At 39.1% G+C, this 17,301-nt stretch overlaps 1 protein-coding gene across 1 annotated transcript in view; it reads right to left on the bottom strand.

The window, feature by feature from the left end:
• Positions 1-17,301, bottom strand: part of atp2b2 (ATPase plasma membrane Ca2+ transporting 2) — a 107,760-nt gene that overhangs the window by 25,615 nt on the left and 64,844 nt on the right. The window contains exons 3-12 of the mRNA XM_053445569.1: positions 15,511-15,711; positions 12,456-12,701; positions 11,799-11,924; positions 10,416-10,541; positions 10,027-10,059; positions 8,324-8,416; positions 5,885-5,926; positions 3,452-3,616; positions 1,832-2,046; positions 1,119-1,361 (exon numbers count right to left, since the gene is read on the bottom strand). Of these exons, the coding sequence (XP_053301544.1) occupies positions 1,119-1,361; positions 1,832-2,046; positions 3,452-3,616; positions 5,885-5,926; positions 8,324-8,416; positions 10,027-10,059; positions 10,416-10,541; positions 11,799-11,924; positions 12,456-12,701; positions 15,511-15,711 (1,490 nt within the window). The remainder of the gene's footprint in view (positions 1-1,118; positions 1,362-1,831; positions 2,047-3,451; positions 3,617-5,884; positions 5,927-8,323; positions 8,417-10,026; positions 10,060-10,415; positions 10,542-11,798; positions 11,925-12,455; positions 12,702-15,510; positions 15,712-17,301) is intronic.

Here is a 17,301-nt window from a genome sequence, read left to right as displayed (position 1 = left end):
AGTTAAAACTAGAATCTGTAGTACACTCTGTCTTCACCAATACTCTAACACTGCGATTGTGCCTTGAGGGGTAGAGAGGGAAATCTGTGGGATCCTTCAAACGCAGATGTCCAGCCTGCTCGGCTATATTATGCAAGTAAGGGCATTTGTCCGTTTGTCAGCCTTCAATGAGCAGACACCAGAGGGTTTTCCAAGGGTACTGACACACAGACAAGCAAAAACGGGGTCTGTGTCTGTGTGCAGGTGAGTGCACATGGTCATGCCAGGAAAAGTTTACTCAAGCATGTAGCTCCAACTGTCGGAAGAAGTCTTTATCTTTGTGATCTTTGCTTTCCAGGAATTTTTGAAAAAAACTCTTGATTATGATTAAACTACTTAAAATCTTGGGCCTGAAGAAATATCTATGCAAACATATTTTTGATTCGCTTTGTGTCTATGTGCACACTATCGATCTATCCATCTATCCATCTATCCATCTATCCATCTATCTATCTGTCTATCTATCAATCTATCCATCTATCCATCTATCTACCTATGTATCTATCTATCTCTCTATCTATCTATTTTTAACTACATGCAGATCTAAATGGCTCAGGGAAAACTTTCCTTTGATGAATTCACTGTAAACAAGGGACCATCTTAGACAGATTGGATTCAATTACAGTCGGCTACGCTCGGAATAAGAGATAAGACAAAAATGCACAACCGTCCTCAAGGTGACAAGTTGAGTGAATGCTTGTTGAATTTAAAGCAGCAGCCAAGGACACTGACTGCCTGCTCAGCCAAAAAGAAAGCTCTGCAGAACTGTCTCACTGTATCCGGGCTGATCTCATCATATGGTGACACCCACTCACACCCAGCTGAGATCTATGTCCTGGCTATACAAGTTTTACTATAATGGAAAATCTTAAATATACAGACATCGGTTCATAGAGAGTGCCAAAAGTGCCAAAAATATTAATATGTGGTGTTTGAACTTAAATAAGAAAGACTAATTCAAGTTTTGTATGTGATAAATAAGTGAAAATATTTCCTGCGATAATATTATGTCAGTTCATTTAAAAGGCATCAGAAATAGAGGTTTTTAGCAACATTGGCTCCCATCACAGATGGCTTACCAGTATCTTGGAGGTATAGGCGCTGTTGATTGCGATGGAATTGACCAGTATGTCAAGTGTTTTTGGTGGCAGAACTCCAGGGTCTGGGATTAACTTGTGGTGCACATCTGCAACATAACACTGCACGACCGTCATGCGGTTGGTGGTCAGCGTGCCTGTCTTGTCAGAGCAGATAGCGGTGGCGTTGCCCATCGTTTCGCACGCATCCAGGTGACGTACCAGGTTGTTGTCTTTCATCATTTTCTGTTGGTAGGAAACAGCATGATGATTGGGACAAGGTTGCACATAAACATGTTGTAAATGGCTTAATAAGCCCAGTACACACTTGCACTGCTTGAACTTAAGTGGATATAAATAAATATAAATACAAGAAAAGCTTGTGCTTGTATTATATGTTTAAGTGCTTAAATAAAGAAACATTTTTAGTACCTGGCCTTCATCAAAATACGTTTTTCTTTTCTTTCTTTGTGTTAACACAATGCAGGATTTAACTAAACTGAATCTTCATGTATTCAAGCAAATTAAGTGTCTCCCTCTGGTACTGATATTTATACAAAAAAGTTAAATTAAAATAAGAGACAATAGCGTAAAAGAATAAATACCATCATAAAGAAATCTGTGATATCCCCCCCCTCGTCCCCCTTTTTGTGAAGCTACTGCTAACTGGGGAACAACGGCACCACAGTGTAAGTGCAGTGTCTGACATTGTTCACCTTGACAGAATACGCTAGGGAAATGGTGACGGCCAGCGGCAGCCCCTCTGGCACGGCCACCACCAACACCGTGACACCGATGATGAAGAACTTGACAAAGTACTGGATGTAAATGGGAGTGCACTCTGGCAACCACTGGAGCCCCTGCAATACAAAGTTGTCGATGGCAAAGTACAGGACCAGGATGATGACTGTGATGGCCGACATGAGCAGACCTGGGAAAGATACAACAGGTGTCAGCCAAGAAAAACTACTGATAAAAGATAAAGGTGAAAAATGCAACAAACAACATGTTCTCATTGGAAACTGCTGGAGAAAGTCTCTGATTATCAGGAGATTAGGTCTAAGAGGAATTTCACTTTATTTTACACTTTGTTGATACACATGGGGAAATTTGTCGGTTGATTTGATTAGTGTCACATCCAGGGACCAACTCTAACCCTAATTAATATTGTAACATTCATGAAAAAGAAAGTAACATCATACAAAAAACAATGTGCTTTTCCATAGGTGCTTATTTTTGGAAGGGGATATTTTCTAGTGGCCATGAATTATCAACAAATAACAGTATGAGAACCTCTGAAATTATCATAAAATGTAATCAACACCTCTCTAAATCTTAAAGCATTCAAACTTTCATTAAGATAGAAGTTATAGCAGGGCTGTTCAATTAGACTGCATTAATCTTTAGTAAGGTCTCACTCACAATCATCTTGAAGTGTGCTTGCTTGTTGGGGACCTTAACAATATATCAAAAATCCTTCTATTGTCAAATGTCTAAAACTAATTTTTGTGGGCTTAACGCGTGTCTGTGAAAAAATGATCATGTGCTAAAGATAGTTTGCTTCAGGTTCCTTCAGATCAGAGGAGCCACAGTAAAATACAGTAAATAAAAACTGACATATATGCTAGAAGGTCACGGCTCTGTAAGTGTATCAAGTCCAAATATTTTCTACCACTCTCAATGGAACAACATATGATCTTACAGTGCTGCTCGTATACAAATCCAGCCATGGTATATCATTGTTCTGACGCCACGTCCTCATTCCGTCACTCAGTCCAGCAGCCGGATATAACAGCTCAAGTGAAATAAGAAAATAGCTGCTTTATTCCAGGTTATTTGAACTCCCTTGACAGCAGTCACGTAAGATTTTGAAATTCAACTTTAAAGAATTGTGAATTCTCCAGACTGGTCAGGAAACTTTTGCATTGGCAGGGATAACATTTGTTTAACAATAATCCCACTATGTTGCTGCTGGGATGAAACCCACAATGAGGGACAATTTGCATCTGTTACTAAAACTACTTACTGGTACAGAACTATCTCTACTGCAAGCGTGTAAGAAATCCTCTGACAAAAATGACTTGAAATAAAATGACAATTTATGATAAAAGGTTTTGACGACAGTTGAAAGCTGCACTTGTTCCCATGACAATGAAGTGCACAGGGTCTTATGTTTAATAATTCTTTCACTTATTTCCTACCTGCTCTAACCGCTATAAGTGGCCTAAAGACTGAGTCTTGCCTTTGTGCAATATCTTGCTTTGATGGACAGGGTGATGTCCCTGATTTAACTGCCTGACTGAGTGATGGACTTGTCCATGTGGACTTTGCTGTACCTGCTTTCCCAATCTGGACGGCCAGTTTGGTCAACTTCCCCTGCAGCACGGACTTCTCCTTCTTCGAGCCAGACGGCTTCTTCTTCTCTTTTTCTTCGGTCTCTCCGCCTTCAGCACTCTTCAGAGGCTGCATCTCCATGGCAGCTGCTCCGTCCTGCTTCTTCACTGTAAACACCACAGAAAAAATACAGAAAGCAGCATTGTTAGAAATGGAGATTAAACCGAAGAAATGAGGGGGAAGAGGGAGCCAGGCTGTGACACCCAGGTGATGGTTATACAGAACTTAAAATGAGAAAAAATAGCTTGAGGTCCCATAAAAAAATTAAATTATTGGTATGTATAAACCTTAGTAGCATCAAAATGAGGAGTGTCTATTTTTGGTCTTAAGATTGCCTTCTTGGTAAAATCGAATGGAATGTGAACCATTAAGCGTAAAGTAGGTATACTAATAAAAGACTTACATGCTATAGTATAGTGAAGCAATATGATTCTCAACAGATGTGCTATAATATCATCACAACCACATATGTACACTAAGTGATGGATAATTCAGTAGTTTTCCATCCTAGGGATATGTCATGTTCACAGACTACTTAAGTTTGTAAAAAGCCTGCTTAATAATTAAATAATAATTGAAAAGCACATACTAATGTACATGAATCATATGTGATCTCAGATTTCACTGAAAGAAATCATCTCATCATGAGGAAGGACACAAAACACAATAAGCCTGTCGACAGTTACCTGCTTTAAAAATCTACTGAATCACAATGGCTTACACTTTTTTCACTTGTCAAACGGCTGTTAAAGATAATTTTCAAAAGCACATGATTGATAAATATCTTACTTTTAATCACTCGGAATCTCACTAAGACAGTAATTGCTTTTGTATTTGCTTAATGCTGTACAAACAAGGTCTTATGTAAAAAATAAATAAAATACTGTCAAGGAAGTAGATCCTAAATTAACTCTGTCTCGATCTAACACACACACACACACACACACACACACACACACACACACACACACACACACACACACACACACACACACACACACACACACACACACACACACACACACACACACACACACACACACACACACACACACACACACACACACACACACACACACACACACACACACACACACACACAGCTCAGTGCTTCTTTGTTAATGTAACCCATTACCAGGAATCATTCCAGGCCAGTTACCCAATCACAATAATGCACGTGTCTGATGCTGGTGAAAAACCTTTTAATATAGAACATTTGTCAAACTGTCCGGCTGTGCCTTTTGTTTTTCCTCCTCCGTAACACCTTACACACAGAAAACTACTCAAGGTTAAAGAACCTGAGGACGAAGGCTCTTCTCCTAAAAGCTGCATTTTGTTCATTTAGCCCATTCACTGCTTTGCTTTGCTTTGGTGAAACCTTAAATTGTTCATCTTGTTTCTATTCCACCTCAATATGCTTTTCTTTTAACAGAGGAAAGATTCAGTAATGAGCCAAAACTTGATCAATCACAGGTGAACAACGTTCATTAACTTGTTATAACGCTGGATGTGAGACTAGTATATTTTACAAATCACAGGGCACAGTCCAAGGTCTAGTCTGTGCCTCAGCGGGTTGTCACTGTTTTAGACCAACACCATATTAGCCAGGGGTGGTCATTAAGTTTCTGCTCATCAATGTATTTTGACATGACATGAATGGTTAGACTTAAATACGCTTTGATGCTCATACACCTGTTGATTAAATAAAACACATTTGAATGGTAAGAATGCTACCAAATGACGAATCAAAAATTTCAAAGAATATATTTCTTCTTTGTTTTGTGTTTTTACTTTGGATTGTTTAAACTAAATTTAAGCCCTAAAGGACACCATCACAAATAACACAGAATCTATTCCGTCAAAGTTTCATGAACAGTGTACAGGGGAAACCAGGGAATGTGGTATATAACTATAGGGAGAGAACCAAAAGGACAGTTTGGGGTAACTTGGGTGGAAAATGAAAGTCTGAGTTGATACACTAGTTGAGGAATAAGTTGTTCTCTTCTAGAGGACAATACAAGTCAACAACACGACAAGAACAACAACAGAACAACAGACCAGGGACAATACATTGCTGACAGACAGTGAAGAGCAGTTTCTAACCTAATATGACTGCAAGTAAAACCTGGGTCAAATAAAAGGTCTCAGTCCTTCCAACACTAGAATTAGCAGAGCACAATCCTTTGTTTAAAACAAAAATGTAGGGTTAAATAAATAAAGTACCACAGGATTTTCCATCTGAATTTGACCCAGATTTTACATCACACACCATAGAAGGGAAAAGATGAGAAGAAGAGGGAGGAGGAGGGAGGAGGAAGAGGAGGAGGAGGTGGAAGAGGCAGGAGAGGAGAGAGTGAACGATATGGTTTGATTACCTTTTATCTGGTTGCTCTCCATATTGCCATCTTGCATTTTACCTATGATGGAGACATACAAGACAGTAACAACAAAAATAACCAAGGCAGACAAGTCAACAAATCATCAGCACAGAGACAACACACAAACAGACAGTGAGAGCCAAAGAATCACAGACAGGAGACAGGAAAATGACTTTTAATACTACGTCACCGAGACGAGTCACATAGTAAGGCTCATGATATGTAAGTGATGTAATGTAACTAGCAGCCATAACTAGCAGCAAGGGGTTCATAAAATAAACTGTAGTGTGCAAATTTAAATTCGGATTTAATGGACTTTATTTCATTGCATAATAACCAGTTAATAAAATGTTTAATGGGTCTTTCTGAAATATACATATTTTGATATCAAAGTATAGAGTGTGACAAAAGAATATCCAGAAGACTAATTAGGAAACTGCACACTTTCTGATGATAATCTATTCATATTCTGATTTGAAAGACTTACATTGTGAGCACAGGTGATCCCATACATATTATCAAATATCAGTGACAAATCGTCAGGGTATAAAATGGGATTTTAAGACATAGATGCAGCATTTGCACCGATCACTGACATTGAGAGAGAGAGAGCACCCTAAACCCGCACACACACACACACAAATACGAGAGACGGCATGCAGTACAGGAGAATTCAGACGGCACATGCAAGATCACACACTCGGAGGGCAGCAGACTGGAGATCTGAACGATATAGTGACCAGAGAGGGAGGGAGAGGGAGAGAGAGAGAGAGAGAGAGAGAGAGAGAGAGAGAGAGAGAGAGAGAGAGAGAGAGAGAGAGAGAGAGAGAGAGAGAGAGATGGAAAGAGAGAGAAAGCGAGACGCCCACGTGGTGAAGTTACATAAGAACAACAGGAGAAAAATCGAAATCTAACTTCGGAACCAGTAATTGTTGTTATGCGCATGAATTCTGCTTATCGAAGGAGTATACTAAAATCGTTTTTTTTAATTTTAATCAAGCAGTATTGTTTATCTTCTTTGTAGTCTAATACAATACTTAACAGTCTTCTTTGATGTTTGCACTTTTAAATCAAATGTACACACAGTGTTTACAAAATAAGACATTTAAATTAACAGAGCATTTATTATACACTGCAGTGTTGATCCCATTATCTTCCCAGGCTGTAATTACCGAGATATGCACCATTTGTCTCAGTGGTAAGCAGGCAAACAATTTCACAGAATCCATATTTCAGTGATTTAGACTTAAAACGCTGAAATATTACTGTTCAGGTGGAGCCAGAAGAGCAGATTTCCACTGAATCTTCTGCATGAATATTGTGGGGAACAGAAATGCCTCGTTTCACCTCCACTTCCACCTAAGGCAATTCCCCAGAGTCACAATAAAGCTGAAGATGACAAATCGCTCCATTCCAGCCCAGGACAGTACAAGGTCACCATTACAATGCAAATCACTCCCCTTCCTACCTTGAGTACGAACACTTTGGGGCTGCTCCCCAAGGAGACGAGGATAAGAGAGAGCCCAGTGCAACAATGACTGAAGTTAATCTTTTGGTGTCCCTTCCAGCTAAAACAGAAATGAAGGATTTGCACTAAGTAATCTCAGAGGACCCCAAACTGAGGGAGTTGGCCCTACAGTAGGATTTTACCCTCACGATTCAAGTGGCATCTTGTTTACGGTCAGAAATCTGAATCTACATAACACATCTTTTGTTTTTACTTATTCAGGATCATTCTTTATTGTGGCTCAATTTTCTTTGCGAGACTCATATGAGAAGTTAAATACTGTTCTCAGTATGAAGCTTCCGCCAGCAGCTAGTTAGCTTAGCTGAGCATAAATGAGTGGAAAGAGGGTAAAACAGCTCACAGGGTGCTGTCAAATGATTACAAAAAGCTGCCTAACAACACATCTAAAGCTCAGTAATAAACATGGTATATCTTGCTCGCTTTTCTCTGATCTGAACAATTCCAAGTGTGTAAAACCAACATGTGGAGGTTATGTGTTGGCCTTCTTCTTAGCCAGGAGACAGTGCGGATGACTGGTAAACTTCTTTGAAGACACCAAATTCTTCAAACTCTTTTTTTTATAAAGGAATATATAAAGTTTAATAAGGTTTCCTACAATTTTCCTGCTTTCACCTAATAAAGGCTTTTATTTGCAGCAATAGTCTAAGTCGTTACAGATTTATCCAACTTGATTGAAAGCATTAAAATATCAACAATTGCATAGAGAGAGGGGAAAACTAGAGACAAATTTCTACAAATAAAGAGGACATGCACTGACAGGATTGATACAAAGGAGTCCAACACATGAGAGAGAAGGCAGAGCAGAGGGTGAGTGCCCATGGTAGGAGGTAGCGGGAGAATGGTGAAGGTAGAAGGAGTCAGAGGTCACGACAGAGAGACATCAAAGATCAGGTGGTTGGTAAACCTACCATTAATTAGGCTGCCACTGCCAGGGGCATTAATGCCTGCAGCCCCATCCGTGGCTATAGTTGCGATAGGGTGGATAGGGGGATGGGAGCAATCTAGCCATGAGGGTCGAACGTGAATGAACATAACAAACACACACAAGCACCCACACACAAAACACACACACACACACGTGCACACAGAAATAACATGGTTATAGCACATTTAATAAATTCAGCTTAGGTAGACTGTGTGTAGGCTAAAATGTGCATTTATTTGTGTATGTAACTGTTATTATATTAACCTAACTAACACGCTTTAAGAAAAGTTAATATACAAACATTGGACAAACATAAAACATGAAATCTGAACATAACATGGAAAATGATACAACAGAAGCCAGAGCTTCAAATAATTTAAAAAAAACTACGATAAATTGGTTCAACAAGACACATTTTTGTTTCAGTGTGCTGTATAGAGTCTGTATCAGTGGTCCTTTAAGACATTTCTATCCTCATCAGAAACTATTCTTAAGGTCTAACGGTGGGGAGTCGTAAATATTTCATAGATCAGGAAGTTGTTAACACCTTGTTGGTTAGTCCAGTAGAAAATGTAATTGAGTTGCTGTGGCATTTCAGTAAAATCCCTATTCACGCAGTCAAAACAAGCATGTAAACAGTCTGAAAGAGAGTAAAGTGTATCGTGCGTTACTCTCATGTCCCGTATATGAATTTTGAAAAATTGTCAAGCTGCACATTTTGCAAACTTCCTGCATGTGTTATAAAGTTTTCAGAGCGGGGAAGAAGTTTCAATAGACAGAAATGACGCTACATTGAAATAGCTCATGTAAATGTGCTGACTGACTGTCTATTGATCAATAGATTAATCTGTTTTGTCTGTCCTGCAGTTGTCAGATGTATCACTATTATAATGTTTGTCACTGTAATAACATTGGTCTGTAGCTGATGATGTAGCGATTGGTGTCGAATTCCTAGGGAAAGTGCCTCAGTAAGGACATGGCCTTATTGAAGCACTGCAATTACAGTACAAGTCAAGACGTGGACCAGAGGAGATACAGTCCAGTTTTTGTTCCTGTTAAGATTGGAGGAAGAAAGCTTTTTTCACACAGTGTGACATGTTTACTGTTGCTTTGTGTAGTGAGACAGATCTGAAACACAACATACAGCATGATATCTATGCAAGCCTCAGAGCTGTCCAAAGAGGCACAGGTAACAGGGGCCTCAAATCACGACAGAAGTAAATGTACCTAATGTAATATGCATCTTAATGAAGCTTATACTTTCTACTTTACTCTGTGCTGCTGGTACATGTGGTGTACACCTGCAAGGCTGTCGCTCTCCTGTCATTGTTCTGTTTTGCAGCTATAAAATGAGTCTGACAGCCTTTCTCTATTCATGGCATTCAACACATCTACGAAACAGGCCGGCGTTGAATGCTACAGCTAGTTAGTCAGATGAAAGCAGAGCGTGTTATAGCAGGAGAGGATTATACTTTGTGAAATGTGTCATCTGTCAGCACTTAAAAAGATGTACTGTTGTGGCTATGATGAGGCTTCTCTTTTTAAGTGAGGAATTGAAGCTGAAGGAAAAGGTGCATGGCTGCAGGAACAGGAGTGAAGCGTCAGGCTGGTTAATCGGGGGGGGGGACAGGGATATCTAAAGGATCAAGTATCGATCCCAGAGGTCAGAGCAAGGCGATACCCTACCTGTATTCCGGTGTCCGTCTTCCGCTGCCCGATCTACAAGGGGGAATGATAAAGAGAGGAAGAACAATGATGCACCTGATGCTGGACACTGCAGATCACGACTGTACCATCATCACTCATTTCAAACATTATTTATACACATGCAGCAAAGACTGTTGTGCACAGAGGCCTCATTATGTACAATAAACTTCATAGAGTTGAAATGTGAGTTTAAGCTGGTGGTCATTGATTAATTGTTGTTTATAATCTTTATGAATCCTTAAAAACAGGCATAACATGCATTGACTGTGCATGGTTAGTAAAAACTTCTATGTCTGAAAAACGAATTGCATCAGCAGTTCTAGAAAACTCAATCTGCAAACATTACTAAGATGATATAATCATCTTACCTTTCTTTTCTTTCTTCTCTTCTTCTTCTGTGCTGGCCCCCAGCAGCGTGAAGATGATGCCAGTCTGAGAGTTCTCACCGACGGCAGTCACCACCATGCGCCCTGACCCCTCCATCACATGAGTACCTGGGAACAGGCGAGAGAATATTTAATCATAATTCTAATAATATGTTACAGCTAGAATATCTTCTGCTTGCTTAAAAATAACCTTCTTTGCACCTCCATCATGATTTTGAACTTTCTGTTAGTGTTGACGTCAGCAGTGGTCTGCACCCTGCTCTTACACTTCTCCTTTAAGATACTATAGAACGGCGCCATTTTGAATATGACATTATGTACATATGCATAGGTGTGTTTGTTAGGTCAGTGTGTTTCGGTTACATTGTACATACATATTATAAACATACATATTGACCTGCTGGATTGATTTAAGACTGAGGAACAGCGGAAAAGAGCGACAATTCCAACACTTTAAACAAATATTAATAAACCCCAAAGTCGACATCTTCATTTACTGTTAAATTCTAAAATGAACGTGATGGAGTTGAGCGCAGCAATCAGGTAACAACATTTTGTCAGTGTGCAAACACTTGCAGGCTACACAACATTGTGCATGTGAATGTGTACAGAACACAAATAGAAAATGATTAACCTTTACCAGAGCCGATGAGCGTGAATAAGAGACTGATTAAAGGAGGCAGCAAAAACACACACAGTGAATTAAACCACAGAAAAAAATCAAATAAGATGTGAGAACAGATTAACCAACGTTTCTGTTACCAGTGATATTAGTTTTTTCTAAGAATCATACAGCTTCAAATTCTGTTGTCTCTGCTGCAGCATATACTGAACCAATACAGAGGTGAAAAACTAGAACTAAAAAACAGTGACTTCCAGGCAGGCAGTTCTGTCATCTGCTTTGATACTCAGATTATAATTAAAGACTTTTTGTCTTCTGTCTGAGTGCTGCCTGTTATTTGATATATTTTTTTTATAATACTTTAAAAAAAAGAGGTAGAAAAACCAACTTGAATATTATAATAACTCCTAAAATTGTATAGCTGTCAACTGAAATGATTATAAACCAATTAATATGACACCTCCATGGAAAACCTGTCCAACATAATATTTCAGTAATTTGATTAAAAGCAATGAATATGAATTAATAACTTTAAAATAAATTTGTTAAAACTCAGAAATGAGCCACTTTCGCAAAGGAGATAAAAATATCATAGAAGAGGAAAAGTATAGACAGTGTCAAAGTTGAGTCACCACCTCTGCCTTTTGTCCCTTTGTCCTTAGCACAACAATATAGATTGTACAAAAACACGACAGTGAGAGTATCTCATCTACATCGAGAGAGAGCCCCTACTGGCATCCTACCAGACAACAGCATGGGGTCCCTGTTCGCTTCCTTCTTGACGTGGTCTGACTCTCCGGTCAGAGATGACTCATCGATCTTCAGGTCATTGCCCTGGATCAACACACCATCAGCTGGAAGCAGATCACCTACAGCAACAGAGACAGAAGAGTCACTCTCTGCAGTGGATTCATTACATATCTGGATATAATAGAAACCTAATTGTCGAGAAAAAACTCAGAAACTATTCAAAATAAGAGACTTAACATAGGTTTGAGTTAACGTCATTCGGGATAGATAATTGAGAGGATGTGTATATTAGTACAGAGACAAGCACATACCTTAAACACACAAAACAAACCAATGTAATAGTGGGTTGTTACAGTGTTAAAGTGATGTTACTTCAACACACACTGTACTTTAATGCGAAAATGTAGCTTTGATATTTAATTTGCTTTGGATGGAAATAACCTGAATCTCTCGGCTGGAACCATGAAAATAACAGAACAATTAACAGTGAGTCAAAAGTCACATGGATGGTTTTTGTTTCAAATCTCTTTCTGAACAATAAATCTACTCCAAGGAAACATTTGCTTTTCGAGTTGACCTCCCTTTCAGTATGAAATTAAGTGAGTTAACTGTAACACATCCAACCAATGTGACAATCCCCTCATACCTACCGTATTTGATCTGAGCGATATCCCCCACCACTATGTCCGCCACGGGCAGCTGTATAACCTGGCCACCGCGGACCACCTGGAACTTCTGCTCCTGCTCGATGCGGTTCTGCAGCCCACGGAACTGCTTCTCCTTCGACCAATCATTGAAGGCGGTAACCAGCACCACACACACCACAGACAACAGGATGGCCGCACCCTCGATCCAGCCAGCTTCCGCCTCGCCCTCATCCTCGCCCCCCCCTGCCGCTGCGCCACAGTCTGCAGTTTGATAACAGGGACAGCAAGGTGAAGAGGAAAAACACATAGATGTCACACACAAATGTTTTTTTATATATGCTCTTAGACAAAAAAGATTCACATCCTGTAAGACTACTTCTGCCATTGCATACGTACTAATACATTCAAATGCATTATGGGGTTAAGCACAAAGAGAGAAATACACAAAACAAGTAAATTGTATCTATTTATCGAATTAAATATACTGAATATTATTTTATTCTATGTGTTAATAACCATATCAATTTTATTTAGATTTCCAGAAATGGTAAATTAAGTATTGTTAATGTTTTCTGTATAGTCAAACTATAATAAAATGCAAAAGTCTGTATTTAAGTATAGTTATTAAAACGGTTTAGGGTTCAGCCAGTCCTGTTTGGCTACTGCAGCACAATAGCAGTAATGATATCATAGTATTATAACAATAACAGTATCAAAGCTGTCTGTGGTTCTGATTGTCAGTGGTTCCATACTACAGACATGTAAATGCAAGCATCTGCACAAAATATAGAAGGAAACAAAATCATGCAGCAAATGTGTCGCTGTCCATGGTGCTGAAGTGCCAAGAAGACACACAGCTCCTGAGCTGGTGACAGGTAAAATAATAAAAAAAATACTTATAAGCTTTAAAGTTAGTTAAACGAATTGATTTGGATACTCGATCAAACCCTGCTAGTTTCACTGTCTCCTGTACTTTTCAGTTTTTGAGTTGTTGCATGCTTTGGAGTCCAAAGCATGCAACAACGGTCTTAATTGGGTCCAAACTTTGGACCCAATTAAGACCGTACTCATTTATCTGTAGTCAAGCTGTTTCATATGTAAATGAGATGTATGTCATCCCACCACCATCTATTTCTGGACCACTGAGCTTTCTTTTTAAACCTATTAATAGATAAACGTGTAAACCAGTGATGAGAGATATGTGCCTGTGTACATGCATGTGTGGAAGGGTTGTGGGTGTAAGGTCGGTCCAAGTTGTCATGGTCACTTGATCAGGCAAGAATAACACATCATACAGTGGTATTATTGGTCAATATCGATATAGAGTTAATATCTAAACAATACAGCACATACATGTTTTTTCAGGCTCCAATCTTTAGTAGTGGTCGATGATTAATTATTTTGAGTATTTTATCAAATTTAAAGGATTTATAATACACTTTTAGTATCTCATATCTGGTTAGTTCATAAAACTTGACCAATACCAGCCATTCCCTCCTCAGAAACAATGTCCTTAAAGTCCGCGTCAAAAGATTACACACGTCACCATTTCTGAAACCTATACTTAAGTATAAATACAAAGATGCTCCACTTTTCTTGTTTGACCAGAGGTTCAGGCTGATCTCCTGATATAACCATTCAAAACTTACGACAAAATTCCAGCAATATTTCATTTGTCATTTGCATTTATTCTGCCTTATTGCTCATCCTTGTCAAAGCTCTTTAACAACAACACATTTTTAGCATAAATGTTAGATTATACTAAATTATTTGTGCTGAAAAAGAATAGCACTACATTTATGATCATTAATATTGTTCATGCTTTTCTTTCAAATTCAGTTATCGCTCAAGTAAAAAAAAAATCAATTAATTCTTACAAAAATTTGGTAACATTAATTGTGATTTTTTTTGTGTGCTTCACTGTATGTTAAAACCTCCTCACACCCTCATGGCCTCATGTCCTTCTCTCCTCTGAAACACACTCATACATCCATTTCGGTGAGTATGCTGATGGTAATCATTCATATCTTTCTGAATCGCTCTGTTATTCACATCTATTCATATCTGCAGGAGTTTATGTTCTGATTTAGATGCATATGTATTCATGTATTTCAAATATGAGAAGAGACTTGCATATCGGCACCTTTTTTATGCCGGAAGTTAAAGGGAAGCTTGATTATGGGTCCGTAGACGGACGCAGTTATTAGCATAATGATTCCTTTGGTACCTCTCAGCTTTATTTGGATTTGTTGATGCAAAGAGATTGATCGTAACTCAACGTGGCTCAGAAGACGCAGATGAAAAAAAGGTTAAGTCCAGTGAAAAACTACAAGCTACAAAATTAACTAATATTAAAACAATTTGATTGACTAACCTGTTCCTTCCTTCACCAGTGTTTAAGCCTCTTCAAAATGATGACTGGCCTCATTGTCAGGGTAACTGAATACCATTACAGTGATAATGTTGGGAACAATGACTGATGTTGCTGACTCAGCAGGTCATTATAGTCTCTGTCTTCATTTCCTGTTTCACAGCTCACAGGGCTGATGTATGGGCTCTGGGAGCTCAAGGTTATTTTTCTACTCAACACTTCATTAACCTTACCGGTGCTTTCTTACACACATTTAACACATTCATAATGTGCACGCCGGCACGCACACACACACATGGACAAACACACTCACAAATTAGCCCTATACTCGATGAGTCACTTGACCTCTTGAGGCAGGTCACAAATAACGTGTGACCTGCCTCACCAATTAAAAAGTGTGTTTGCATATATAAAGATGTAAGTGTGTCAGCAAGTGCAAGTAATGTCAGAGGAAGTGATGTCAGTGAGCCAATGCAATTATAGTTCTCTGCTGTTCTGTGCAATAGGGGCGATAGCGGAGATAACATAATTGTGTGTGTGTGTGTGTGTGTGTGTGTGTGTGTGTGTGTGTGTGTGTGTGTGTGTGTGTGTGTGTGTGTGTGTGTGTGTGTGTGCCTGCGCATCTCAAGACGAGTGACAGAGAGAAAATGTTACTGGAAGTGAAGTGACAGGAGCTGCGTCACTCACACGCTCCGGTGCTGTCTCCGGGAGGCTGGTAGAAGGAAAGGCCCAGGGAGATCAGTGCAGCAACCTCCAGGATGATGAGGGTGACGTCCTGCAGGGCCTCCCATACCAGCTGCAGGAAGGTTTTTGGCTTCTTTGGAGGTATCAGGTTTTTCCCAAATATTTCTTTCCTCTTGTCCAGGTCGTCTTGGTCACCTGTGAGACCTGAGAGACGAAGATGCAGACAGAGGAAGAGGAGATGGAAATATTATTAGATATACATTGAAAGTACAGTACATAATTGTATAATGAAGTATTACAGTTGTTTTATATTGTATATATTTATGGTTAATATTACAAAAAGAAACAGCTATCTGCTTTGTACATTTACATCCCCACACAAAAATGAAACTGCAGTATTTATTTTAATGTGAAAATATCTAGGTACTCTCAAGCCAGTTTTTTTCTAACTTTTTCTTCATCTTTACCTTTCTTGTTCACTTTTTTCTAAAAACACACACACACGCACACAGACACACACAATACATCTCTAATTACCAGTTTTAGTCATGGTGGGCCGCGGCCACATTCCTTATATAATTCTGCTCAAGATATGAAGGTCTTCTGCTTCGACCTCCTCCACATCCTCATACTCTATGAACTGCTGCAAATAAATATCTTTTGCCCTTTTAACTGAAAAAAACATCTCTATGGCTTGAGGCACAATTTACTTTTAGACTACTGTTTAGAAAAATATTCTTGTACAGCGGCTCAAGTAATCTGACAAAAGCACACGCAGTAATGTCTTGGTAGATACCATTTGAAGTCCAAAATCCACATATTGCCTCCACAAATTCATATGCCTTGTTTGTGCCATAGTATTTTTATTTTTCAAAATGCACTATTTAGGGGGTTTTCTGCCACTGAGTTCTTCTTTCACCTCTGTCTCTTTGATTGATTTGTATAAGCTATTACAAGATTATGCAAAATCTGATTTTCATGAAACCAGGTAGAAGGATGCAGTTTGAGTCAGGAAAAAACCGGTTACAGTTTGGTGTGGATACGAATCAGGGGGCGGATCCAGGAATTCTTCATCCCTTTCTTTAACATTGTGAAACATTTTCACAGATTTCCAAGGGAATAATTTATGGATCTTGATGACAAAAACAGGCATAATTAGGGAACTGATATATGTTGTCTATAAGTGTCAGCAATTTGGTGCAGCTTGATGAATTTAAGGGAGACTGTTAGGGCCTTGCTGGCTGTATGCAACGCCATATGTCAAAATGAATGTGAAATCTTTGTATCTTATATAACCGACCTTAAAATGAAGAACATCTTGCCTTAACTATTGTAATCTGTGTAAAAGAGTTAAACAACCATACACGTTTATAGATGAAATCACAATATGAATTTGCCGCGCAAGGGTGTATTACAAAGTGCTGTGAACTGTAACTGATATCTGCATCAAACCTTGACAAAACCATGGAGGTAGTAATTAGTACACTACCCACGATGCAAATTTCTGCTCTGTACCTTCAGTTTAAATTATTCCTAAAAGATTTCCACTCAGCTACATTACAGGTTTGTCTCTGGCTGCTTTTCAGTGCAGATCTATTATCTGGTTGCCGTGAGCAGACACAGAGCAGTGTGCATTCATCGTCTGTCTCTGTGTCTCGCTCGCTCTCCTCACAACCGCAGACATTACCACAGCATTATGTCATGCATGGTACGTCACTGGGTCTCCCAAGAGTGGCCCTGGAATGCACCTGATAACATCACGGCTGCGTGACACCGCTTCACACGTGAGCAAAT

This window comes from Pleuronectes platessa, chromosome 2 (genome assembly GCF_947347685.1).
Source record: "Pleuronectes platessa chromosome 2, fPlePla1.1, whole genome shotgun sequence".
Lineage (NCBI taxonomy): Eukaryota > Metazoa > Chordata > Actinopteri > Pleuronectiformes > Pleuronectidae > Pleuronectes > Pleuronectes platessa.
The sequence above is the reverse complement of the archived record's forward strand: the minus strand, read 5'-3'. Positions and strand labels throughout refer to the sequence as shown.